At 58.0% G+C, this 26,633-nt stretch overlaps 1 protein-coding gene across 8 annotated transcripts in view; it reads left to right on the plus strand.

Moving 5' to 3' along the window:
* Positions 1-26,633, plus strand: part of NEK6 (NIMA related kinase 6) — a 92,554-nt gene that overhangs the window by 23,669 nt on the left and 42,252 nt on the right. For 3 of the 8 annotated variants that reach the window (XM_003122163.5, XM_005660424.3, XM_021068570.1), the window contains exon 2: positions 23,556-23,674. In XM_003122163.5, the coding sequence (XP_003122211.3) occupies positions 23,585-23,674 (90 nt within the window). In that variant the 5' untranslated portion in view covers positions 23,556-23,584. Of the gene's footprint in view, positions 1-12,761; positions 12,957-14,201; positions 14,225-14,795; positions 14,820-14,923; positions 14,946-15,789; positions 15,909-23,555; positions 23,675-26,633 lie in introns of those variants that run through there. The other 5 variants (XM_013993856.2, XM_021068576.1, XM_021068573.1 and 2 more) reach the window with 5 other exon arrangements.

Raw genomic sequence — 26,633 nt, forward strand, 5'->3', positions numbered from 1 at the left:
TCCTCCTCTCGGACTGTTGATTATTTGCTAAGCCGTTCGCTGCACCATCTGAGTTCATTGTCCCTGCGACCCTCTGAAGCCTTATTCGTAGTACCTGGCCCGCTCCTTGGCTGCTTTTCTCCGTAGCACTTACTGTGTCTAGAATGACCGTGTCTGTTTGCTGCCACGTCTGGAGCCGTCTCTTGACTACACACCTCTGGAGGGACAGGACTTTCTCTGCCTGTGCCTCTCACGGTGCTGGGCTCTGTGAGCCTCTCAAGAAAGCCCTGGCACAGGATGACGGAATGAAGGAATCTCGTTTTCTTGGCAAGGAAAGGCAGCCCCCAGGGCACAGGTCTATGCCCTCTGGCCTGTCCGGGGCCGGCTGGGGCCTCTCTCACTGACGGGCCCTTGGCCTGGAATTCCAGGTGCGCCTGTGTCCCTGCAGGTCCACGGCGCCCAAAGAAACTTCCAGTCCACGCTTGTGGCTTTGGATCAGCTCAGAAGAAGCGTGTCCTGTGACTGCTCAAGGAATCTGGGCATTTAGCCCAGAAAAGAGTGTGTTTCCTGGCTTCCTGAGAACTGGGGCCCACCCTGCCCCTGGCCTGGGTGTGCAGGAGGGGAGGGAGGGAGGGATGGACTCCAGCCCTGGAAGGCAACGGCGTCAGCCCTTAGCATCTGAGGCTGTCCCGGCAAGGCCACCCCGGCACGGCTGTCAGCCCAAGCTCTCTGGGCAGAGGTTTCCCCCACGCTGGGGGCATCTCAGAGATGGGATTAGCGCTCTCGAGTTCCTGGCGAAGACACATTCCTTGAACAGAGACAGATTTTTATCCCCAGGCTTCTCTGCCAGCGCGCCTGGCGGGTTTCCACGGGGCAGACGTGGGTGCAGTGGTCACGAATTGCAGGGGTGACCGGCTTCCACTGGGTCATCGGGCCACCGGGGCCAGATGTTTGGAAGGCTCCTCCCCACAGAGGCAGGCATCTGGCCTCTCCCTCCAAGGCTGGGCGTGGGGTTTACGAGGTGCCTTTGAAGAGGGCTGGAGCCGTCCGGCCCGTGATGTCTGCCCGTTGCGTAATTTCGCAATTTGCTTTTCTTTTCACCAGAAGGGTCAGTGCGTGTCTCTCTCTCTCTCTCCTTGTCCCTCCTCCTTTTCATTTTTCTCCTCTCTTCCTCCCGATCCTCCCTCATTGACTGGCCTGGAATCCCTCCTCCTCCTCCTCCTCCTCGGGCTGGGAGATCACCCAGTCCTCAGAGGGGATTAACTGGAATTACCCACAGGTTAACTGGAATATTCTTGTCAAGTCACTGAGATGGAGAAAACCTCCTTTTTGTAACAAAAATTTTTGGTTAGGCATTCCCATCGTGGCTCAGTGGTTAACGAATCCGACTAGGAGCCATGAAGTTGCGGGTTCGATCCCTGGCCCTGCTCAGTGGGTTAAGGATCTGGCGTTGCCGTGAGCTGTGGTGTGGGTTGCAGACGCAGCTCGGATCTAGCAGGCTGTGGCTGTGGCGTAGGCTGGTGACTACAGCTCTGATTCAATCCCTAGCCTGGGAGCCTCTATATGCCGGGGGTGTGACCCCAGAAAAAGACCCCCCCAAATTCTTTTTTTGTCATAGTTGATTTACAATGTTCGGTCGATTTCTGCTGTACAGCAAAATGACCCCGTTATCCATATGTATATATTCACACATTCTTTTTCTCACATTATCCTCCATCATGTTCCACCACAAGAGATTGGATCTCATGGCCTGTGCTATACAGCAGGACCTCATTGCTTATCCACTCCAGATGCTACAGTTTGCATCTGCTAACCCCATACTCCCAGGCCGTCCCACTCCCTCCCCCTCCCCCTTGGCAACGCCAAGTCTGTTCTTCGTGTGCATGAGTTTGTTTCGAGAAAACCTCCGTTTTGTACTCAGCCGAGCGTGGAGGAGGCCAGCCTCCCTTCTCTTTGGCCAGGACATTACGAAGTCACCCATCAGGGCACAGCAGCCCGCAGTTTGGTTCCCAAACGCCAGACCCAGACCGGACCCAGGGCTGGGTGACACGGTCGTGGACCCATGGTGACGTGAGAAAACTGAAGGACAGGTCTGGCATGGGCTGCTTTCTCCTGTCAGGTGTCCCTTTATGCAGGACGGAAATTTTGTTTTAGATGTCAGGGAACGTCGGCCACCTTCTGTCCATGTTCGCAACTTGGGGGAAGCCTTTGAGGCCTGTGAAAGCCCCAGCCCTGGGAACCACTGACTGACTTCCTCTGCGGCTCCCGAAATGGAAGTTGAGCCTGAGGAAGTCTTGGGTGATGCTTGCAGTGCCTGGAGAAGCCCGGCTGCCTGTGAGGGCCAGCTGTGCCCCCCGGGGGTGGGCAGGGAGTGTATTCACTTCCTGGGGCCTCCACAGCACATCCCCGCACACAGGGTGGCCTAAGACAATAGACATTTATTCTCCCACAGCCCTGGAGGTCAGAAGTCCAAAATCACGGTGTGGGCAGGGTTGGTTCCTTCTGGAGGCCCCGAGGGCGAGTCTGTTCTGTGCCTCTCTCTCCTGGCTTCTGGTGGTTCCTGGCAGTCCTTGGTCTTCTGTGGCTTGAGCCCACATCACTCCCATCTGTGCCTCTGTCGACACACGCCCCTCCCCCTGCCCCCCCCCCGCCCCTGCCATGTGTCTCTGAGTTCAAGTTTCCCTCTGCTTATAAAGACACCAGTCATTGGATGAGGGTGACTGTACTCCCTGCCATCTCATCTTAATTTGATTGCATATGCAGAGACCCTCTTTCCAAAGAAGGCCCTGGTCCCCAGTTGCAGGTAGTCATAAGCTTTGTATTTGACCTGGTACGGGGCCTGGAGTGTGAAGAGGAGGAGGGCCTGCCAGTCTGGACAGAACACTGATGAGCCTTAGGGTGGAATGCCTCCGGCTGTTGCATTGGGTTAACCAGGGTACCCAGGGGGTCGGCTGACATCCCCGCCCGAGACAGAGGTGCACAAGGACCCCAGGCCTTGAAGGGGCAGCCGTTCTCACAGCCAGGGCCGGGTCATGTCAACCCCACGGAATAGACTCAGAGAGACCTGGCCAGGGGCTCGCTGACCCCGTAGTCCGTGCTCCGCATCCCAGACTCACTGGTCATACAAGTGTTTAGTCCTTCGGTGGCACCGGCCACGACAGCTTAGAGCCAAGGGCCTCTCCTCGCCCTGCAGGAGCCGCCGGTCCTGGCCCTGCTCCCTGGGCCAGGAGAGCAGCCCCTCCCCGTAATGACAGGGCCCCGCCGTTACCATTGGGTGACGCCTGCCAGCGCGGCCTCCGCCTGCTTTGTGGGTAAAGGGCAGCCTGCAGGGCAGGAAGGAGGGACCCAGGCTCTTCTGTCCCTTCAGGGACACTTATCGCTTTTTGGCACAGGCCCTGCAGCCAGATGTTTCCGGCTTAGCTTCTCAGCCTGACACCTCCCGGCTGGGTGGTCTTGAGCAAGCAAGCCCCAGGCCTCCACCAGCCTCTCAACCCCTCTCCTGGGCCCGAGGAGTAGGGCATCCAGTCCTACCCGTTTCAGGATGAGGGAAGGGCCGAGTGAATTAGAGGTTGCGACCCCCTTCTCTGCATCCCTCCGGTGCCTAGCACAGGGGCTGGCACACTGCCGGTGCTCAATAAATATGCACCAAATAGGACAGAGTGGCTCGGAGCCTGGAATGAAAGCCTCATGGCACTCCTGGGGCATGGCCCCCTGCAGGGTCTCTCGAGAGGGAGGTTCTGTAGGCGTTTCCTTCCTCCTGGCCATGGACAAGTTCCCCAGGGTCACCAGGGCAGGGCTGGGGAGGTCAAGTGAGCACGTAACATTGGCAGAGGCAGGATGCTGCTGGACTGTGACTGGGGCTTTGATTCATCACGTAAACTCATTGAGTAAAAATCATACTAAGCTTGGTCCCGTGGGAGACAGGGTGTGCACAAGAGCACTGGAAAGGGAGTCTGGAGAGCCACATTCTTGCCCTGATTTTGCACCGCTTAACCGGCTCGGTGTGCAGGTGTTGACTCCCGCCCCCTCTGCAGACCCGAGGCCACTACTGTCGTTTGGGGCTAGTCCCACAACGAATGCTCGTCCTGCCTGGCCTCCGGGCTTTTGCACATGTGTGCCTTCCCGCTGGAGCCTCCCCCCCGCCCCATCTGCTTGGTTCAGAGCAGGTTCCTATTCTGAGCAGACACCCCCACCTCCCCGGGCAGACCACACAGACCTTTCCCCGTGTTTCCACACCCTGGGTGCGCGAAGCAGCAGTTACACTGGGTGCTAGATGATGGTTTAGGAAACTCCTTATTTTTCCCTGAACAAGGAGCCTCACTGAGGATGAGGACTGGTCCCAGTGCCTGCTGGGCCGTTGAACAGACGATTGCACGGCCTCAGACACACGGTTTCACTGCTCCGAGCCTCAGGTTCCTGTCTTCCTGCTTTCAAGGACAGGACGTGGACTGGTGGATTCTTAGGGGGTTTTTCTGAGGTCTCTGGTGAGACATGAGGCCTCGGATGAGTGGATTCAGGGTTTCTCCTGCTCCCAGGAATAGAACAGTGGCGTGGCAGCGACTGCCTGGGTGTTGAACGATCATCTGGCGTCGATGCAATGATTCGAACGCAGGCTTTCCCGGGTGCTCGGCACAGTACTCCCAGTCAGTGGATCCTGGGGTCTTTGGAAAGACCAACTGAGGTAGCTTCAGTGGGGCGATTCTAACTGCCCTTGGGCCCCCCACCTCCATCCGTCTGCAGGAATGCTTCCCACATGAGGAGGGAAGCACGGGGGCGTCCAGAGCCCAAGACACCCTCAGCACCCACCCCACAGAGCTCCCTCTGCGCCTCTGTCTGGCTGGAGCTCCCCTTCATCATGCAGACAGAAGCTTCCCCTGGGGGCCTTCCCCACCTCCCTACACCCCAGCCTGGCACGGGATTTCAGCCCCCTCCTTTGCCATCTCCCGGCTCTTTGACGAGATGGGGCGCGTTCAGGGTGGCATGGCCGTAGACTCGCCCGGCTGTTTGGATCAGCGGCTCTCCGAGCCTCAGTCTCCCCATCTGCAAAATGGAGATAGTAACGCCCACCCGTGCAAGGGACCCAGCGGACCCAACTATGTGGCACAGTGCGTGGCCTGGAGTGGGAGCACGTTCTCACCACGAGTGTGCCTTACTCCAGCGATCAGAGTGAAATGGAGATCAGCCGTCTCTTTGTTGAAGGCAAAAAATGTCTGTTGTCTGAAGAATTTTGTTTTGGAAGACAAGCCCAGGTTTTGGGTCAGAACCTTATTCCCTCAGGCATTTCACGGGTCGCGCATCCAGGCAGATTTTATCAGCTTGGTGGCCACCCAGGGCTTTGAGCCTTCCACGTTGGATGTTCCCAGGTCAGGCTTTTCGGGAATCTTGCACAGCTGGGCTGCTTGTCGCCTCGATAGCATCATTCCCACCAAGCAGGTTCTGTCTGGCTATGAATAGATGTTGCTTTTTTTTTTTTTTTTTTTTTCTCTCCCTCTCTCTTTCTTGGATGCCTGAATGGCAGTCTCCCTCCTGCAGTCCCAGAGGCCGACCTGAGTATAAAACTCCAAAACGGACATCAGAGCAGGGTTGTCCATGCCTGCTTGGACTCGTGGCTCCTGGCGAGGCTCAAAGAGGCGGGTCGATGCCTGCCGTGACCTGGGAGTTTCCCAAGGGTCTCCTGGGCTGCAGTTGACAAAGGCTGCTGAGCAAAGTGAAGGAATCAGAGTTCACGGACAAGGTGGCAGCTCTGAGCAGCAGCCGAGTTAAGGAGGATGGTTCGGGGACGCCAGCAACGGGCCCACTGGCATCGCAGCCACAGATGCAAAGCCCCTGAGGGTGGGAAGGACCCGGAGCTCTGGCTGCTGCAGGCTGGAGGGCCTGGTGGCTTGTGGTTGGAATGCGGGTTCTGGAGCCACAGCACCTGGCTTCACACCCCGGCTCTTCCACCTGTACCCGACAGCACGCCTGCCCTTTTTATGCCTGTTTTCCCCTCGTGTAAAATGGAGATAATTATGTAATATAAGGGGTCAGTGTCACTGAAGTGCATTAGAACAAGACTTGGTGCAGAGTAAGGGTAAATTGAGGCCCAGAGAGGGCAAGGGACTCGTCTGTGGTCACCCAGCAAGTCCTCAGAGCAGCCAGGCAGAAACTCATGATTCCCGGTCTCGTGGACACGTCCCCCCTCCCCCTTCCCCCTCAGTCAGACTGTTTCAACCCTGCCTTCTGCAGAGGAAATCGCGTGACCCCTCAGCCCACAAGAATCCAGACTGTACAGAATTTCGGAAACCTCTTCGGGCTGGCTGGGGGCCTTGTTGCAATTCTGTTCAGCTGCTAGTTCTTTTTTTTTTTTTTTTTTTCCACCTCTCCTTTTTCCTTTGCAATCTTCCCTATCTCGCCCCCTCTCCCAAGAGAAAAAGTAACCTCTTGGCAAAGGAGTTTGAGACTTGGGTCCCTGCTGTATGGCCCTGAACCAGCCAGCCCCCTGCCCTCTTTCTGGGCCTCAGTTTCTCCACCTGTGAAATGAGAAGGGTTCCCCCCACTCCCCTCCCTTGACAGGCTGGACGGCCCCTACCTGCCAGCCCCCACCTGCCGGCCTATAGTTGCTTCGGGGACAAGTGAGGAGAGACGTGCCACCTAGAGTGCGGATCTGCGTTGCCGGTCGGGTGAGGGCTGACTAAACGGAGGCTGGTGACGCATCCTTCTAGGAAGTGAGGTGAAACCCACCAGAAATACCGCCCGCTTCCGCCTACCTCCTGGTTTCAAAGGTCCTTTTGAGTCATCCGAGTCGCCTGTACCGCTTGAGCTCCTGCTTCGGCAAAGTGCTCTTCAACCCCTCGGGGCCAGCTGGCCAGGCGGTCCCCTCTGCAGACACCCCAGCCATGAGTTCTGGAGGCTGCTAGCCGTGGGGATGAATGCCCAGCTCCTAGGCTGGTGACACACCCCCCGCCCCGAACTTTGGTCTCCTCATCTGCGAAGTGGGTGGGCGAGCCCTGCCAGCGGGTGAGAGGGCAGGCCCCAAATAGGCAGACGGGAGTCCTCTTCCTGCTCACGAGACCCTGGCTCTCCTGGGCTCTGGCTGGGGCACAGGCATGTTCCTGAGACGTTGTCCTGCCTGGCTGGGGGGGTCAGAGGGACATTTGACCAAGCCAGGAAGCCCGGAGGCAGACCCCACCCCATCAGAGCCAGCAGCATCCCAAGTACTGCTCAGCCCTCCAGTGGGGAGCCTGGGGCCCAGGAGGGGGAGGACCCAGGGCAGGGAGATGGTGGAGCCAAGATCAGAACTCAGGATCCTAGGCCAGGGGTCCCCTAGACCCTGGCAGGGGCCTCAGGCAGGTCATGCCCCCCATTTCCTTATCTCGAAAATCAGCATCATTCCTGCTGTGCCCACCTCCCAGAGTTGTTATGAGGCTTCGTAAGATGATGTGGCTAAAAATCCTTCTGCGGACAATCGGCAACTGTCCAGATGTGAAGCATTTGGTATTTATCATCCTGTGGGGTATTTGTGTAGCCCTGTCACTCCGGCAGTATCTGATACAGAGTGGGTGCCCCGGAAAGTATTGAATCAAGGAATGACAGTGGGTATCATTTATTAAGCACCTGCTGTGTACCAAGCAGCATCCAGGGAGCTTGCCATGACGTGCTGTTAAGCCTCACGACAACCCCGGGAGTGGGGGGTTTAGGTATGTTCCCATTTTACAGATAAGAAAGCTGAGGCTCCAAAGGAGAAGTACCTTATACCTAAGGTCACCCACAAATATAAGAGAGGTACGTGAGGAAGTCAGGGCTCACACCAGGTCCTCACAATTGGCGTCCTGGGTCTCCGCCGTCCTGGAGTGTATGCTGCTGTTTAACAAACAGGTCCCCGGGCAGAGGGGTGAGAGGGGGAAGGATCTGTACGGAGCCTTGATCTGTAGCATTTGCCAATTTCCGCAGTGGAAACAGCCCTCCTGTGCCTGATTTCAGGCAACCAGCATGATAAATGTCTCACAGAATCCCTGAGAATTTAGCCCGCGGCCCCCACGAGCCAGGAGTAGCATCCCCTGCGCACCCGGGCACCCCTCCACCTTGCACAGCCCCTCCCACGCCCAAGGAGGGCCCCAGAGCTAGCAGTGTCCCCTGGCCTGGGACAGCAGGCTGGAACCAAGCACCGCGTGGACTGGCTTGGGTGGGCATGCCGGTGCCTCCAGACGCCCCAGCCCCCTTCCTCCAGCGCCCCTGGAGCTCCCGGGGCTCTCAGTGTCACACAAAGACTGGGGAGGGGGGAAGGAGAGGTGACGACAGATCTGCAGCGCCGAGACCGGAATATTAAGGCCTGCCAGCCCCACGCTATTCCTGCCAGGCCCGGAGCAGGGCCCTGTAAACGCCGGGATGTAATGGACAATAAAAGTCGCTGGAAAATAGTGAGTCTCCTAGGACCACTGTCATCCCTGCCACACACTGCTTGCCGGAACCACGAGCCCTGTGATCACGAGGCAAGAACGTCATGTAAATATATAGGGTCTCTCGCCAGCCACGGGCCAAGATTTATTTTACGGAGACAATGGGGGGAGGGACCGGCTCAGGTTCATTGTCCTGGTAACTTTGTAAAATGCTTTGCCATCGCTTCCCAGCTTCCAGAGAACATGGCAGGAGCCAGGACGGCCTCTCCCCTCCTCCCCTCAAGCGGAGCTCCCCAGAGGCCAGGGTCACCTCCTGCCACGTTCCCCGGGGGTGGACCCCAAGACTGGGGTCCCCAAGGGAATGAGGACCAGACTTACGGTGACAATGGGTGGGCAGAGTGGGTTGCCAGAAATGTTTGTGGCGGCAGTATTGCTGTTGAAGGAACGCTGGTTTTTATGCTGCTAACAGTTATCATAATCGTAGCAGCAGCCACATTTATCGAGCCCTTGTGTGTACCTAGTCCTGATAGTCCTGGGCTGCTGGCATTCCACCTGCATGTCCTCTACTCCGTCCTCATAACAACCCTCCCCACAAGGTGGCTCCTACACGGCTCCCCATTCACAGAGGAGGGAACTGCAGAGACGTGGCCACAGGCCTGATCCAAGTTCGTGTGGCTGGACAGAGGCGGTGCGGGATTTGAACTTGGGGCTGTCAGACTCCAGAGCCTGTGCTGGGCTGCCTCGCCGCACTTCCTGAGCCTCGGGTCCCAGATCAAGTGCCACCCCCTCCCTGCAGTCCGCTTGATGGGCTCAAGCTGGATGCAGCGGCTCCTTCTATGCTTCTGCAACTGAGTTAAGCACTTGGTCTGGTACCCACCCCACGACCACCCCGTTTGCCCCTTCCCTGAGGGCAGGAGCCCAGGGTGTACGCTGCAGAGTGTCCAGGTGAGCAAGGACTCAGGTCTGCCCTTCCATGCGGCTCTGCCTCTCTCCAGCTGGGATGCTCTCAATGAGTCACGTGACTTTGCCAGCCTCTCTTTCCTGCTCTGTCCAGTGGACACACTGTCTGCCTTGCAGGGTCGCTTTTTGAGCCCACGAGCTGCCAGCCCCACTCAAGGATCTGGCCCTGTACCTGGCACTAAAGGGGTGCTCTGTGTGTGACCCCCGTGTATACACATCCCACGCCCATGGTTGTGTGTCTGGGAGCTGGGAGGCCCCAGAGCCGTGCCTGCACATGGCTGTGGCTTGTCGCAAGTGGGGAGAGCAGTGTGCAGGGGGCTGGGGGCTGTCTTCTAGGGTCAGTTCCAGATCCAGAAGGTCCGCCCTTCCTCCTGGAACATATGAGTAGAGACAGGCTTCCAGCGCTCAGTTTCAGGGTGCCCCAGCCAATCGCAAATCCTCCATCAGCCGCATAGAAAAGTGTCGGCACAGGAAGCTGCCCCCTCTAAGACTGCAGAGTTAGACCCACCCGTGTTGTAGGTGAGAAAACGAGGCCCAGGGACAAGTCATGACTTTCCCAAGGTCATGCAGCCCTGTGAGTCCCCGGCCACCACGCCACACACGTCGTGGCTCAGAGCAGAATTCACCCGCTGGGAATTAGGGGTGGCCTCCTGCTTCCCAGGCCCGACTTGGAGTCAGCGAGGATCCCAGAGAATGTGACCCAGGAAGGTCCAGGGCCACCGTGATGTGGCCCTGGAAGCTGAGATTATGTGCCAGCCTGTACCTCTGCACAGGGTGGCAGGACTGGATGGAGGAGGCACTGTTGCCCGCAGACCGAGCCACACTCAGCTGCCTGGAGGTCATGCTGGAGGCTCCTGGTGACCCGGGGGGGCCTTGAGAGTCTGGTGACCAGTGGGACTCGCAAGCCCATCTGTGCCCCTCAGCGCCCCTCCGGCCTCTTCGGTGGGCCAGGTGGACGGGCAGGGAGGGACTAGTGGCAGACGTGTGTGCACACAGGCACGCAGGCTGAGCAGAGCCAAGGCAGATGTCTGGGAAGTTTTTGCCACCAGGCCCGGGAGGAAGAGGAAGGCTCTGTGAACCTGTGTTTTCCCTGGAGCTGCCCGTCCTGGGTGGGAGCCCTGGACAGAATTCCTCTCCAGTAGACAGGAGGCTGGAAGCAGAAGGCAAACGCTCAGGCAGACGTGCCCAACTCAGGGTCTGACTGGCCTGTCTGGAGCCTCTGCCGTGGGTTGGGACTGATGCTACCCACCTCAGTGGGCTCATGGAAGACAGTCCTGAAGGGGTGCCCCATGCACCAGGGCCAGGCCTGTGGATGGCTGGCCTGGGCCCAGCTGCTGCCACCAAGGGGGCCGGCACCTGGCATATGCCCGACAGTTGGGCCCGGCTGGCGGGGAAGGTGTGCTGGCAGGTGGCCGAGCCCCGGTGCCAGGATCTAGCGCGGTGTGTCCTCCGAGGCCTCAGCTGCCATATGCCTGCGTCAGTCCCAGTGGCCGAGCTGCAGATGGGGCGCGGGGGGTTGGTTTGCCCAGGGCAGAGCTGGCTCTGGTTCTGGAGGAGGAGGCAGGTGTCAGCCGCAGGAGCTCTCTTCAGAGGTGGAGGGCTGGGTGGTCTGGAGGCTCCCATGCGTTCTCCCACCTGCCCATTGGTCCCCCAGCCTCCAGGCCTTTGAGCCCACTTAGCTCTCCACCCGAATCCCCTTCCCCTCTGGGGCTGACTCTGCCCATCCTTCTAGGCCACCCCAGACTCCTCCTCTTCTAAGAAGCTATCCGTGGAGTTCCCATTTCTGGCTCAGGGGGGTTAAGAACCCGACATAGTGTCCACGAAGGACACAGGTTCCATCCCTGGCTTCCCGCAATGGGTTAAGGAACCGGCCTTGTGGAAAGCTGTGGCATAGGCTGTAGATGCACCTTGGATCCCGTGTTGCCATGGCTGTGGCACCCCATGGCCTGCAGATGCAGCTCCGATCCGACCCTTAGTCTGGGAACTTCCATATGCTGCAGACGAGGCTGTGAAAAGGGGAAAAAAAGAGAAAAAAAGCTGTCCATGACCTTGCCTGGCCTGAAGTGAGAGTCCATCAGTCTTTTTCTTGGGGGCACTTTTCGTGCTCTTTCTGGCTTGTGGTTATCCGTCCTCGTGGTGCTGGCTTCTCTCCTGTGAGCCCTTAAGAGCAAGGGGGTTTCCATCTGTGTCGTCTCGGGGTCACCAGTGGTCAGCACAGGCCCTGAGCAGAGACGCCAGCTGCAGGGGTGTATGGAAGGGAGGGAAGGTGAGAATCCTCTGAGCACTCAGTTCCTGGATCCACAGCCTGGTTTTGGAGAGCGTGGGGCCGGAATAAGGATGTGACTGAGCTTCGAGGGTAACTCCACTGACTGGGGCTCTGTGATGCGTCAGGCCCCGGGCTAAGCACATTGGATCACCTGATGCTGTGGGACCCTCCACAGCTCAGGGTGCTGCATGCTGTTTGTGCCCCTGTTTTACCCATGAGAACACTGGGGCACACACAGCTGGGACACGCCAGGGCCACCAGGACTTGAACCCAAGGCCTCCGCCTGTCAAGGCTCTCATCTCTCAGGCAACAAATGTTTTTGGCTCAGGTCCCAAAAGAGAGACTAGAAAGGGTTAAGCTTGCTTTTTTTTTTTTTTTTTTTGTCTTTTGAGGGCCGCACCCACAGCATATGGAAGTTCCCAGGCTAGGGGTCAAATCGGAGCTATACCTACCAGCCTACGCCACAGCCACAGCAACGTGGGATCCAAGCCGCATCTGCAATCTACACCACAGTTCATGGCAACACCAGATCCTTAACCCACTGAGCGAGGCCAGGGATCGAACCCACAACCTCATGGTTCCTAGTTGAATTCGTTTCCGATGCGCCACAAGGGGAACTCTGAAAGCGTTAATCTTTTAAAGGGACAGCAAGGATGTTTATGCTTCTTAGCATTTGCTGGCCCCTGTAGGGGTGGGTGGGATGGAGCATCTAAGACAAGGGCTGGGCTGGTCCCTCCCAGGCTGCTTTCATCTCAGCATCTGCTGTCAGGGTTCAGGGTTCTGGGTTCTGGGTTGGGGGTGAGGAGGTGACGGAGGCTTCGGGGCAGGTTCCTTGGTCTGACAGTGTGGGCGTGGAGTGGTTTTAGGAGGCTGGGTCCTGGCCAGGCGCTGCCACTGCTGGGCTCATGGCCCTGGGCTGGTCTCTTGTCCTCCCACCTCAATTTCCTGGAAGGTAGAATGGGGGAGCAGGACCAGGTGATTGCAGAGTGGACCCTGGTTGCATTCCAAGTTCCCCGGCTCGGGGCACACACACGCTGTCTCCAAGACTGACCCATGGCTGCTGCCATCAGATTCTAGTCCCTGAGCAGCGGGCCACCCGGTGGCAGTGACAAGTTCCTTTCACTACGGAGGTGGCAGCTGGAGCTATTTTTGGAGCAGCTCGTGGTGGGGGAGTTTCCTTTTGGCAGTGGCTGGCGATGGCAGTCTTGAGCAGGGGAAGTCCCATACGGAGACAGGGCCGGCCCCTCTTCCTTCACCAGCCCTGGCACAGAGAGGCCACCCAGATCCCCGGAGGTCTTGCTACTGCTCGCAGCTGCGTCTTCCCTCAACCCTGAGCCGAGACCTTCCCCAGAGCTTCTCAGGAGCCACTTTGCAAGGTACTGGCCTTTGCCCTGCTCCACTGTGGGGAGCCCCTCACCCTTTTCTGCCACCTGGGGCCACTGCCTTTGCCCTCGAGGGTGTGCCCAGCAAGTGTCAGAGAGGCAGGCCCTAGAGACCTCTAGAGCCCGAACTCACAGAGCATCTGACCTTGGCTGCACCTCTGCCACCGCTGCCCCCTTGACCGCCCACCCGGTGGGGGCTGGCAGTGGGCCAGTGCCATCAGCCTGGTATGCCCTTTGCCCCAGCCAGCTTGGGCTGGGGGCAGTTTCACATTGGCTGATCCTGGGCTTTGCCAGAACTTTTGAAGCTGCAGGGAAGCAGAAAAAGTAATTCTTTTCCCTTCAGGGTGGGTTTTTGGCTGCCTGGGTCCCTTCCTGATGTCTGAGCAGTGAGCTCTCCTCAGAAGTTTCTCCTGCCAGGAATAGTCATCCTTTCAAAAAACCTAAAAAAGAGGGCAGGACAGAAAATTAGGGAAGGTCGGGGTTCAAGACTTCCGGTGGGAGTTCCTGTTGCAGCTCAGCAATAACGAACCTGAGTAGTATCCATGAGGATGTGGGTTCGATCCCTGGCCTCGCTCAGTGGGTTAAGGATCCAGCGTTGCCATGCGCTGTGGTGTAGATCACAGACGCGGTTCGGATCCCACATTGCTGTGGCTGTGGTGTAGGCCAGCAGCTACAACTCTGATTCGTCCCCGAGACGGGGAACCTCCATATGCCACAGTTAGGCCCTTAAAAAAAAAGAAAAGAAAAGAAAAAAGAACTTCGTGTGTAGAGGCTGCTGGGTGGGCTTATGGGTGTCCTCCGGGAGCCCAGGAGAGCTTTTTACAAGCACTGAAACCTCCACCTGCCTGAGGGCCGCTCTGCCGGGTTTCCTCCCTTGGCATCTGGTTGGCAGGGCAGTGGTTGTGGTCTGAGACAGGGCTTGGGTTTGGAGGAATTTATGCTCTGAAACTGCCCGTTCCCTCACACCCCGGGCTCTCCTCAGCAGCCCCAGGGATGAGCTGGCCAGGTCCCCAGGCTTCCCCCTCCTGGCCTCCGGTGTTCACGTACTGGGTCAACAGCCCTGCACCTTGCCCTCCGTCTGTAACCTGCTGAGGCCACGAGGTGAGTGATTTGGCCTCTGCCCTCAAGGAACTCTCCATCTGAGGGAGAGGAGAGCACGTGAGCAGGCAGCGACAGAGCAGAGACCAGGGCAGTGGAGCCTGGGAATAACGAACGGATTGCCTGGGTGCATCCCGGAAGGCTGCTTGGAGGAGGTGCCCCAGGTGGGTCTCCGAAGGCGGATACAGGTTTGCCAGGAGGCAGTTCATTCCTGGCAGGGGAAGCAGAGCCTGCCGAGGCCTTGAGGAGAGAGCAAGTTCATTTCCCTGAAGGACAGGGGTCCTTGGGATGGTGGGTCTGCCTAAGCGGTCTGAGGCTCCTAGCAGAGTGAGACTCCAGCGTCCCCCAGCTCCATGGTAGCCTCCAAGGATGGCCCCAGGCAAATGAGATCAAAACCCGGGCTTTGGAGAGGGGTGGATCTGGATTCAAACACAGGTGCACGCGTTGACCAGCGGCGGGCTTGGTGAGTCACTCAGCGTCTCTGCACCTCGATTTCCTTATGAGAGGACAGTGCAGACGTGGGGGTGTGTGCGAGGCGCTGGGTGTCACTCCCTGGCGTGGAGCACGCGCTCCGCGGGTCTTCCTTGAAGAGGGGGTGGGACGGGGTCCACCCTCCACCAGCTCCTGGAGCCAGAGGCTTTCCAGGACGGAAACCAAATGCCTCATTGCACCTGTAACTGAGAGATGTTTACAGCTCCTGCATTTTTTTTTTTTCCTTCCGGAATTGGGTCTTATTACTTGAGAAGGAGAAGGTGAAAGGTGAGCAGGAGCAGCATCGATTTTAAAAGGCTCGGGGAAGTCCTGCAGTGCAGGCGTGGTGTGTTTTGAATGGCCTGGTGATCTCTGCCTGATCTGAGACCTCGGGGATCCTGAGCTGGGAGGCAGGTGATTCTTGCTCGAAGTTTACTCAGCCAGCCCCCACCTGGTGCCCGCTTTGTGCCAGGCCCCAGGCGAGGCACTGGCGGCTTAGAGATGACTGCTCAGTTCAGTCCCCGCCTTGAAAGGCCAGCAGAGGAGGAGGAGAGGGTGACAAAGGAAGCAGTTTGTCCCCAAAAGCTGGACTCGAGGGGAGAAGCCTGTGCGGATGCCTTCAGATAGAGTGGGAAGGGGGCTGGGAACTGCTGACTGCCCCTGGGTGCCCAGCCTGCGAGGTCCAGCTGTTTCTTCTTTAAGGATGAGGAAAGCGAGGCTCAGGTGAGGCGGAGCTTTCCCAGGACCCCCCACAGGAAGTGCCGGTCCTGACGCAGGAGATGTAGGAGAAGCGGGAGACGGACTTCGCCCTGTGGGAGGTCATGGATTCCAGGCAGAGGCTGGCGAGTGGAAAGGCCTAGAAGGGCCAGGGTGTTGGTGTGGTTGGGAGAGAGAGGCCCTTGCATGCAAGGGCCTGGGGTGAGGCGGAGTTGGGGAGGGCAGGCTGGCACCAGCTAGTTAGAGCTTGGGATGCCTTGCTTGAGCACACCCAGGCCCCTTTCTGGGGAGCAGTGGGTGCAGAGCGGCGGGTTGCTTGAGCACACCCAGGCCCCTTTCTGGGGAGCAGTGGGTGCAGAGCGGCGGGTTGGGAGTTGTGCCTTGTGGGGGGGCTCCCATGGTGGGCTGGAGGTCGGGTCATCAGGTAGGAGGCGACTCCAGGAACCCCCACCCCGGCCAGAAGGGACCAGGCCAGCAGGGGGCAGGGTAAAGTGGAGGCTTGTTTGTGGAAAGAATCAGCAGCCTGGATGAAGGTCAGGTGTGGGCTGGGAGGGAGGGCGAGGCGTCTGGGGGCCGAGATTGGGTTCCTGGGCAGACAGGAGACCCCGTCGCTGAGATGAGGACCCCGGGAGGGACAGGCAGAAGCTCCAGTTTGGGCAGGTGAGTCCTGAGTGCCTGGGACTTTTGGTGGCTGGGGCCTGGACCTCTAGAGATTGATGGGGGTGGGGGAATGAGGAGAGAGGGGCTGGAAGAGAAGGGCAGGGCGGGGGTGCTGCAGATGCCAGCTGGGTGGGCCCTGCATCACCCCTCAGCCGCTGGCCTTGGGTTCTGCAGGCCCATCAGTGGGGAGGCCCTGCTGCCCTGAGGAGGGGGCTGAGGGACCCCTCTGCTCAGGCTGCACTGACCTTCCTGCTTAAGGTTCCAGGTCTTAGAAGAAGCCTGGCTTTGGCTGTTGGTGGAGCCAAAGAATCTGAGTAGCAAGTGTGGCTTTGGGGGTGGGGGGGTGAAGGGACCCAGGAGCAGTCTGGAAACCAGACACCAGCTGCGGGTCATCCCCTCCAGCTCTCGGGCGCCCTTGATGCTGGCCTGAGATCTGGCTGCTTCCTGTCACATGATGAATGGGCAATGTCTGCTCATCCCAAGACCAGAAGGGAAGGGGGGCCGGGGTGGGGGGAGGACACAGCAGCCAGAGCCATGCCTCATTCATTCACTGACTCACTTTCCAAGGAGGTAGGTAGGGGCTAGGGGTGTCAGGCAGCCTTGGTTTCAAGCGTCAGTTCTGCCTACTGCCTGCTGGGTGACTTCGGGCCTGTTGCTTAACCAGTCGGAGCTTGCGTTTCCTTCCCTGCGCTTCGTGGGTCATAGCAGCCCCCACCCAGGGCAGCTGTGAGGTGGAGCGAGGCATGCATGGCACTGGGCGCGTGCCTGGCACACACACAGTGCATGCTCTGCTAGCAATGGGCCGTTAACTGCATCCTTTCCACCAGCCAGTCCACGTGGGTGGGACGTTCCGTACTGCCCAGGCCCCGTGCTGGGACACGAAGTCCCTGGCGTCTCTCTGCTTCTGCACAGCCTCTCTGGTCTGAGGAGCAAGTTCAAGCGGTAGCTCTTTCCGCTTGTGGACTGAGTTTGACACGTCATGTTGGAGTCACCTTGGAGCCTTGGTTTCCTCATCTGCAAAATGGGGCTGTTGGCACCTCTTGGTGTTTCTTGGGAGATGTCACGTTACTCAGCTCGGGGACGCCTAACGTGAATGTTGGCTCATACTGAAGGTGGTCTGGCCTTGACCTCACCAGGGGCTAGCCTGGGAGCTGCCTGGTCTGCTGCTGGGCCTCAGAGCTCCATCTGTGTATGGGTGTATTGGGCCATGCCAGCCTGTGGCACCTCTCCTCTCCTGGCTGGCCAAAGGCCCCCAGCAGCAGCTATACCTCCTAGGTTTCTGTCACCAGGAGCCTAGTGGACCAATAGAAATGGCCCCAGGTGCCTGAGCTGGTGTCGGGTCACTCCATGTGTAGGAGGGTGTGACGTCACTGGGATGGTTTTCTTTTTTGGGAAAACAGCCTGGGAAGCGTTCCCTCAGCTGGAAGGACTGAAAAGGGGCCTTCCCCAGAGAAACAGGCACAGGGCTTGGCATCCAGCTGAGGCCAAGCGTCCCAGGTCGTCTCTGTGGTTCTCCCCAGGGCTTGGCAGAACCTTCCAGCCTAGGAGTCACATTGGCCTTCACCAGCTCCACCCCCAAAAAGGGGGCAGTGACACTCCTGCCTCAGCAGATGGACTGAGAACACGGCTGGGCTCACAGCTCTATGTCCTGACTGCTTGCGCACGCACACAGGCCAGGGCAGGCGGACACACCTGTTTCCACTTCAGGGTTTGGAAGCCAGGCCAGGTGTAGACAGATACTTGCACAGATACTCAGACCCCCAAACCTACCCAAGCTGGGTCTTTGGCCTGAGACCTCCTGGCGTCTTGGGGCCTCTCTCACTAAGAGGGCAAGGCCTCCCTGAGCCACCAACCTCCAGGAGGTGTGGTATTTGGCAGGAGACAAAGGAGGGACAGGACTTCCACTAGAGGAAGTTTTAGAAATTGGGAGGTGAGCACAGGTGACAGTCTTGGTCAGAAAGGCCACTCAGGAGTTCCCTGGTGGCCTAGCAGTTAAGGATCTGGTGATGCCACTGCTGCAGCACAGGTTCGATCCCTGGCCTGGGAACTTCTACATGCCACAGATGTGGCCAAAGAAACCCCTCCTCCCAAAACCTTAGAAAGGCCACTTGGGAAACCTCAGAGCCTACACCCCAAGAGCCCTTAGGGTCACGGCTCATATTAGTGAGAGCCTTGCCGGGTGCCCGGGCAGGGAGAAGCACACTGGGGCTTTGCAAAGGCAGCCACAGTTCCCTTAAGCTCCAAGGAAGGTGTTTGTCCAGAGCCATCCCAAAGAGGCCGTAGTAGTAGAGCATGATCTGGAGTCCAGCAGCCCCTGTTCTTTTATCAGCTGTGTGACCCTGGGCAAGTCCCTATCCCTCTCTGAGCCCAGTTCCTGTGTCTGTCACATGGAGGCAGTCCCTCTTCCACTGCCCAGTGATGGTTAGCAGTAACAACACTGGTAGCATCTAAAGCCTCCGAGGGCCCTTCACATGTGCCAGGCTCTAAGTTTACATCTGCTCACGCATTTACTCCTCTCAGTGACCCTGAAATGTAACGCTTACTCTTAGCCCCATTTTCCAGATGAGGAAACTGAGGCACTGTGTGGTTCAAAGGAAGCCGGGCTAGGATTTGAACCCAGGCAGTCAGGCTCCCACCAGGCCCTAGGCCTTCCCCCTGGGAGCCCAACCTGTTCCAGTCTCTGGGTACCTGGTAGGCAGGCCCAGGTGTGGAACCCAGGCTGGGAAGCCACACTCTGCATCACCAGCGCCGGGGAAACGCAGACCCTTGCTCCCTGCAGAAGAAAGGCTCTCTTTGAGGTGGTGCCGAGCATGGCCTGAGGCTCTGGGTCTGACATTCCACAGATTTTTGGCCCCTGACTTAGGCTTGGCAGCCTGGACCCCATTGTTCTGCAGCTTGGCAGGAGCCAAGAGGGACATGCAGCTCCCTGTGTTACCCGGAGGTGCCCAGTGCTTGCAGGGTCTTTGCTTTCAGTGTCTCGTCCTCTGCAGCCCTCTGCCTTGGTCTGTCTGCATCTGAACCCCCTAAGAAGGAGCTTCTGGCAGGACTTTTCAGGGTAAAGGGTCTGGGTTTCTGTGTGGGATATAGACGGACAGGATGCAAATCCTCTGAAATCCAACACCCCGGAGAGCCTCTCAAGGCAGTGACTGTCTTGGACCTGGAAGGGGCTTTGGAGGCAGAGCTGGTTCACCTCTCCCCTCTGTGGCTTGCTCTCAACATGACCTTGACCATGACTCATCATCCCTCTCTGAACCTGACTCCCCATCCATAAAATGGGTCTACCCAACGCCCAGGATAACTGAAAGAGATCTGGCCACTGGCAGGCTCAGAGAGCCTTCACTGTCCCCTCCTTCCCCCTCTTAGTGGTGGCCCTGTCTGGCACCTGCGGGGGGTTGTGACTTGCAGTCCTTTCCTGGAACAAAGGCCCTTCTGCCTCGCAGGCACAAGGTGCAGCAGGTTCTGTTAGATTCCAGGCAGAACCGCTCTCAGGAGCAGTAATTTACCAAAGCCCCAGGGCATCGGCAGACAAGGGGTGTGGACAGCAGTACAGGAAGAGGACTCTGGGGATCCCATCCGTGAGGCCCTGTGTGGGGAGTGGCTCCTTGTGACCCCCCGGCTCTGGGATTACCCCTGCCGCCCACTTGGCACCGCCGCCGCCTGCTTTTTTTTGGCTGCTGCATGCGGCGGCTTGATGTGGGATCTCAGTTCCCCAACCAGGGATTGAACCCGGGCCGCAGCAGTGAAAGCACTAAATCCTAACCACTAGACCACCAGGAAACTCCATGCCCCATTCTTGAGTGGAGGGGGCTTGTCAGTGGGGAGCCTCCGGAAAGGAAGATGAGGTGTTGCTGGTTAGAGCCTGTGGGGAGGGGCAGGGGTTTGAGTCCTGGTTCCACTACCTGTGATCCATTTGATCCAAGTCTCAACCTCCCCATGCCTCAGTTTCCTCGTCTGTAATGTGGAACAATAATAGAAGCTGGGAGTTCCCGTCGTGGTGCAGTGGAAACAAATCCAACTAGGAACCATGAGGTTGCGGGTTCGATCCCTGACCTCATTCAGTGGGTTAAGGATCCGGCGATGCCGTGAGCTGTGGTGTAGGGTGCAGACACGGCTCAGATCTGGCGTGGCTGTGGCTCTGGCATAGGCTGGTGGCTACAGCTCTAATTAGACCCCTAGCCTGGAAAGCTCCATATGCCACGGGTGCGGCCTTGGAAAGACAAAAATAATAATAAAACCTGTCTCACGGAGGTGGGATTAAAATGAGCTGGGCTGACAGGTGAAGCGTGTAAGTAGGACCCAGTATCATACGGGCCCACAGTTGTTGGCTTATTTACTATTATTCTGATGAGCCCAGGACCCTCTTGCTTTGCTCCTGGGCCTGTGTGAGGAACAGGGTAAGCTCCTGAGAGCCTGCAGGCAGCTGCCTCTGGGCACAGCTTTTGGATCCCACGTCGGGTGGGGACCTGGCAAACGACATCATAAAGGCAGATACCTACTGGGTATCTGTCCCGTGCCACCTGCCCAAGGTCCCAGCCGGGGAGGGACAGGGTCGAGATACAAACCCAGGCCCTCTGGCCCCAGGAGGCTGAGGGAGGCAGGACGTGGGAGCCAGAGATGGAGGCGCCATGGGTTCCAATCCACGTGGTCTGTGAGCAGCAGGTGGGCAGGTGAGCGAGTCCCTCAGGGGCCTGGCCTGTGGGCCGAGCCTGGTGCCTTCTGAGATGAAGATAGAACGTTGTCTTGTCGCTGAAGACACTTCTCCTCCAACCTTCCCCCCCGAGGTCCCCCTAAGGGCAGAGGATGGCGAACGTGTCACCCCGAGGGGTCTGGGGGTGTAGCCCGAAGCAGCTGCCGAGCCTGCGGGAGTCTCCGGTTTTATCTTGAAATGCATGCGCATTTTACATTTTGTTCCCTCTGTATCCGGTTTATTGTCACACACTTTTCCCCCCTGAGTCACAACTGCTGCCTCGGGAAGCTGCTCGCATTTTTCTGTTTATCCTGGGGCTTTCCGTCCCCAGGTCCTCCCTGTGTCGAGGGGGGGCGGCAGCGGCGCAGGAGCTCAGGCACAGGAGGCGGGAAGATGCCAAGGGGGGCTGTGGTCTCATCTGCATTTCAGGACGGGCCTCAGTGGCCCACGTGGAGGAGGAGGGCTCGGTGGAAAGGGTGGCTGGCACCGGGGGACCCAGAGATCTGGGCCAAGGCGAGGCCTGCCCTGGGGCACAGGCAGGAGCGTGGGGGTGGGGAAAGGCCTCAGAGGTACAGGCACACCCTGTAATGCCCTCCACGTGACACCCCCTTGAGATAAGAGCAGAGAGGGACAGCAGGAGAGCTACCTCTTGGTAAGTACACATCGGAAGGAAGGAGGCCCATGAAATGCCGCGGGGGGACCCAGGACTGGCAGGTTCACAGGCAGGAGAGACCCTGGCCCAAGCTGTGCTTGGCAGGATGCTCCCAGCCACCCAGGGCCTCCTGCCCGGCCAAGGTGGGTGCCGTGTGCAGACTGTGCCACTGCTCCATCCTGCCATCCACTGAGTGTGCTGGAGAGCTGGGGGATTTTTTTGTTTGGTTGGTTTTGTTTTGTTTTGTCTTTTTGCCATTTTTTGGGAGGTTCCCAGGCTAGGGGCCTAATCAGAGCTGTAGCTGCCAGCCTACGCCAGAACCACAGCAACGCAAGATCCGAGCCGCGTCTGCAACCTACACCACAGATCACGGCAACGCCGGATCCTTAACCCACTGAGCAAGGGCAGGGATCGAACCCGCAACCTCATGGTTCCCAGTCGGATTCGTTAACACTGCGCCATGACGGGAACTCCGCTGGAGAGCAGTTTTACCCCGAAATGCTGAGGAAAGGGGCCTGAGAGAGGAGCTGGGCCCACCATGAGGACACGAATGTCGGCTGCTGGACGCCAGTATGCGGATTCTAGGAAGGCTCCGGGTGCCTTCAAGGGCAGAGTCGGGGAGGCTGAGGGGCTAGCTCAGCAGGCGACTCAGGGCTCGGTGGACACCCTTTGACAGGTGTCGTGGTCATCCCTGAGCCCGGGATGATGCCCCATCAGGTACCAGAAACAACTCCAGTGGGGAGGAAAGGTGATCCGCGCCAGGTCTCCAGGGCACTGACCCGCTATGCTCGGGTTCCGGTCCCGCTGCCCAGAACTCCCTGTTTGTGTGGGGCGCGTGTCCATTTTGGAGGCCACGCTGCAGGGCCCGTCACCTTGGGCTTTGGTGGGTGGGGGTGGCTGGGGTGCGGACGACCAGGTGAAAGGCGGCGAGAGGCAGAGTCCATCTAGAGAGAGGTTCTCAGATGCAGGCCTTGAGGGGAGGCCATGCCAGGGAAGCCACGAAGGCATAGGGGAGGCAGACAAGCAGGGGTGCCATCTCAGATCGAGTCCCAGACCCCACACCCTTCTCTGGAGGGAGTTATACCACAGAGCATCCCCACCGGAGGCAGGGGAACTGGGTTTCATAATCACCCCCCGGGTCATTGATTCTTAGGGACTCTAGCCCTGCAGCGGGTATAGACGAAGCTGCTCCTATAGCCTGGCTAGCCCTTCAGGATTGTTTGGATCAAGTAGAAGTGCCCACAGGACAGCCAGGGCAGGGTCTGGTGGAAGGAACAGCAGCCTGATTCAGGGGCTCTGCACCCTGTGTCTTCCTGGCATGCTGGGGGAGCCCAGGCCTGGCCTGGACACTGAGGTTTCGGGGCTGCCGACATGCTGGTGGGTGAGTGGAGGGCTTTCCTCTTGCATTCTGGGGGATCACTGGCCTTCCAGCTGCTTCTGTGAGCCTGAGCCTGCGTCCTTTCTGGGCGGGTGCTTGTTGCTGGAGAGGCCGGCTGACGCTGCCTATGACACCAACCATGGAAGTGATACTGGGAGGGATGCTGAGATGGCCTCTAGCTCAGTCCTGGGCCCAGGATGGGCGCTTAACAGGGACAGCTACTGTGGTTACTATGGCAACTGATGACTGGTATCCTTGACTCTCCTGGGGGTCTCTGCTGTGGCAGCCCAAGCCCTGGAGGCTGAGGGGGCTGCTCCCCTGTGCCGAGGGCTCTGCCTCTGCCCAGAGGTTTATGCAGGACTGTGAGTGGGACCCCTGGCCTTGGACTTCCCAATGTCAGGTGTGCCAAGGCCCAGCAAGAACAGGGATGTGGAGTCCTTGCTGCAGCTGCTGCTTGCAGTCTGACTCAAGGTCTCTCTCTCTTTCTCCTGGCCACCTAGGCTGCCAACCTGGGTTTATGTGTTTGGGGGGGGCAGAGAATGGGGGTCAGGAATGGGGGACAGTGATGCAGAAGGAACAGGCTTTGCAGTCTGGCATGTGTGGGTTTGCATCTGGTGCTTCTCTTGCTGGCTGGGGTCTGCGTTTAGACTTTCCCTGCACAGAGCCTGTTTCCCCTGCTATCCGATGGGGACAGTCCTGGCAACGTAGTTGGGACAGCGTAACGGAGGGACGGTGTGTCCTGTGGGGTGTCGAGTCCTAGGCCTGCCACTTCCGAGCGAGGTAACTATGGACAGGTTGCTTAACAGTTCTGCACCTCAGCCTGCGCATCCGTGAGATGGGGCGAGTGAAAGTACATCTTTGGTCTCGGGACCATGGAGGAGAGAGAGTGAATAGGTCTGTGTGTAAGAAAGCCCTCATTTTCTGTTGCAGCCTGTGCCCTCGTGAGGCTGGCATGCAGGATGGCAGGACAGCCCAGTCACATGCCCCACGGAGGGAGCCCGAACAACCTCTGCCACACCCCGGGGCCCGCACACCCTCCTGACCCCCAGGTAAGCCCTCTTCCTTTGTCTGCAGTGCCTTGGAGAGTCTCTGCAGAACACAGATCCGTGAGGCTGCTGCGTCCCAGCCACTGGCGGAAGCCCCTCGGCAGCCCCCAGGCAGCCTCTTCTTGAATACCCCAGCGCTGGAGAGAGCTCACCCCTGCACATCAGCCCTTCATTTCAGGCAGCAGCCCTCAGAGCTGCCTTCTCTGTGCCAGACTCTGGGCTGGGATGCCAGGCCCCACTCCTGCTCCTGGGGTTTCCGTGTGCATGGAACAGCTTTAACTCGGAGAGATCAGCACTGGTTAGAAGGACAAACCTAGAAGGAGTTGTGGGGTCCCCGAGAAGAGTGAGGGGTGCAGGGGAATGGGGTCAGAAAGGGCTTCCTCACTCTGAGCCCGTCTGCCTCCTTTCTGGTCTTAGCTGTGCTCTGGTCTCTGTAGCCTCTTCGTCTAGAACCAGCAGAGCTTTGGGAATGCTGGTTTCCTTACACCTGCCCCACCCTCTCTGGAGAGCCAGGCAGCCTTTCGCAGCGTCTCAGAAGACAGCTTCTGGGGTTCTGAGCTGCTCGTGCACTCCACGCCATTGCACCTGCTGTTCCTGGGCCTGGGGTCCCCTCACCTACTCCTCCAGACCCTAGTCCAAATGCCACTGCTTCTGGGGAGCCTTCTCCCCCCACCGCCCCACTCCCTGCTCGGTGCTGCTCCCCACGTGTGCACAGGTCATGGCCGTGATCACATCCCACTGGGGCACCAGGTCCTGGACAGAATCCTCTGGGGCGGGGCTTCGCCTGCTCAGTTCATGACCTGCAGAGCTGGGTGGTGCCTCTGCCCAGGACACGGGTGGGAGCAGCAGCCTCAGCGGGAGAGAAAGACAAGAAAGAAAGCAGAAGAAAGTGGGGGCACAGTGGAAGTCCCATAAAGCATGTGATCCGAACCAGGGGACCAGAGAGGCCTCTTGGAGGAAGTGGCGTGCAGAGGCCTGGAGGAGAGAGCGAGCTGAGCTGGGCAGAGAGGCCAGGGCCAGCTACTGTAGGGCCTGTGGGCAGCCTGGAAGGATGAAAAATAATTGTCTAGGGTTGGCTTTTTTTCCAGGCCCATGAAACGTAAATCAGGAAGAGACTCAGAGAGCGCCACCTTCCTGGGCCATGGAAGGGTTGTCAGGCTTCTAACTGCCTAGTCCTGTCAGAGGACTTCAGGTGGAATGGTGTTTGACCTGCTTGGGCAGGGTTGTCACGTACAGTTGCACAGGTCATGCACTGCCCAAAGGTACCTGGCCAAGGAGGCAGGTGAGGCTGAAGTCCTCCTTCTGTACCTGAGCCTCAGCAAGCCATGCTCCCTGGGGCTGAAGCCCCAGGGAAGGGGGCACCTCTGTGGATTCACACAGAGGCGACATATGAACTGGGACAGTGTGTGTTGTGTCCAAAGGGATCTGTGCTATTCATACTCCCTATTCTAGCTACTGGCTGGGATGCGGGGGCCCGTTTCCTGGGTGGAATTTGGGGAGGCAGATCCTCCCAGGAAGCCGGGAAGCCCATGGACCCTGCTGGTCCAGCGTCCACCAGGACCTCTCCCTGATGGCTGGGGGGCAGCGGGGCCTCCTTGGGTAATGTAGCAATTTGTCATATTAAGTCATTCACTAACAATTGAGTCCCCCTTGATTAATCTCCCTGAATTAGCCAGTTGCATTTTGAGCAATTAGGGTTAATTACAGCCTCATTTGGCAGAGCAGAGTGCCCCGTAATTATTTCACGAACCAGGCAAGGAGGTGGTGGTGGTGGGTGGCGGCGGCGGCAGCATCCGGGTGTCTCCTCGTGCATGTGGGAGCAGGGAATGACATAGTTAAGTGTAATTAGACACAATTGCTCAGCATTGGCTAGCGGCTGGCAGGGAAGATGCTCCCGGTCCACCAGCATCTGGCCAGGTCCGCAGAACCAGGGCACAGCCACGTTGACACTGGGGCTGCTGCAGGTCAGGGCCGGAATGAAAACAGCCTGGCACTTTCTCTCGCCTCGTCTCATGCAGCACGGGTATTTAAACACTGTCTGGGGAGATATCACAGCTCAATTCCTACCTGTTTCAGGACATGGAAACACCTCAAATTGACAGCAGAGGCATTTTCCTTTATGGCAGGAGGCACTGCTGTTTCTCTGAAATCATCCTTAGAGGAAAGGGCCAGGCTGCACAAAGGCAAGGATGCTGTGCTCTGGACCAGCCTGGGTTTGGGTCCCAACTCCGTCCTTCACCAGCTGGGTGACATTGGGTAAAGGACCTCGTTGGATCTCAGTTTCCTCATCTGTAAAATGGGGGCCATGAAGCAAATGAGACGGTATATTTTAAATACCCAACATAGTACCCAGCATTGTGGATGTTCAGGAAATGATTTATCATTGATCTTATTATTTTTTTGGTTTTTTTTTTTTTCCTTTTAGGGCTACATCCATAGCATATGGAGGTTCCCAGGCTAGGGGGTCCATTCGGAGCTGTAGTTGCTGGTCTGTGCCACAGCCACAGCAATACCAGATCCAAGTCACATCTGTGACCTACAACCACAGCTCATGGCAATGCTGGATCATCAACCTACGGATTGAGGCCAGGGACTGAACCTATATCCTCATGAATACTAGTCAGATTTGTTTCCACTGAGCCACGACAGAAACTCCTTATTCTTAGATTTTAAAAATCATTTTTGTTTTCGCAGCTAAAGAGCACAGGGCTGGAGGTAGCCCCAGTATAGAAGGAACAGTTGCGTGAACATTCAGACTCTGGCTTTCGTTAACCTTCTGTGTCCAAGGCTAGTGGTTTGTTCATTTCAAGGAGCTTTCTAGCTCTGGGTGCTGTCAGCATATGTGTCCTGAACTTGGCAGAATCGTATGTGAAATTGGTATATACTTGGGAAAGCTGAACATGCTTGCTTTTTATTGAGGTTTCAAATGAATGAATGATTGAATGAAGTTGAGAAAAAGAGT

The sequence above is a fragment of the Sus scrofa genome, chromosome 1 (genome assembly GCF_000003025.6).
Source record: "Sus scrofa isolate TJ Tabasco breed Duroc chromosome 1, Sscrofa11.1, whole genome shotgun sequence".
NCBI lineage: Eukaryota > Metazoa > Chordata > Mammalia > Artiodactyla > Suidae > Sus > Sus scrofa.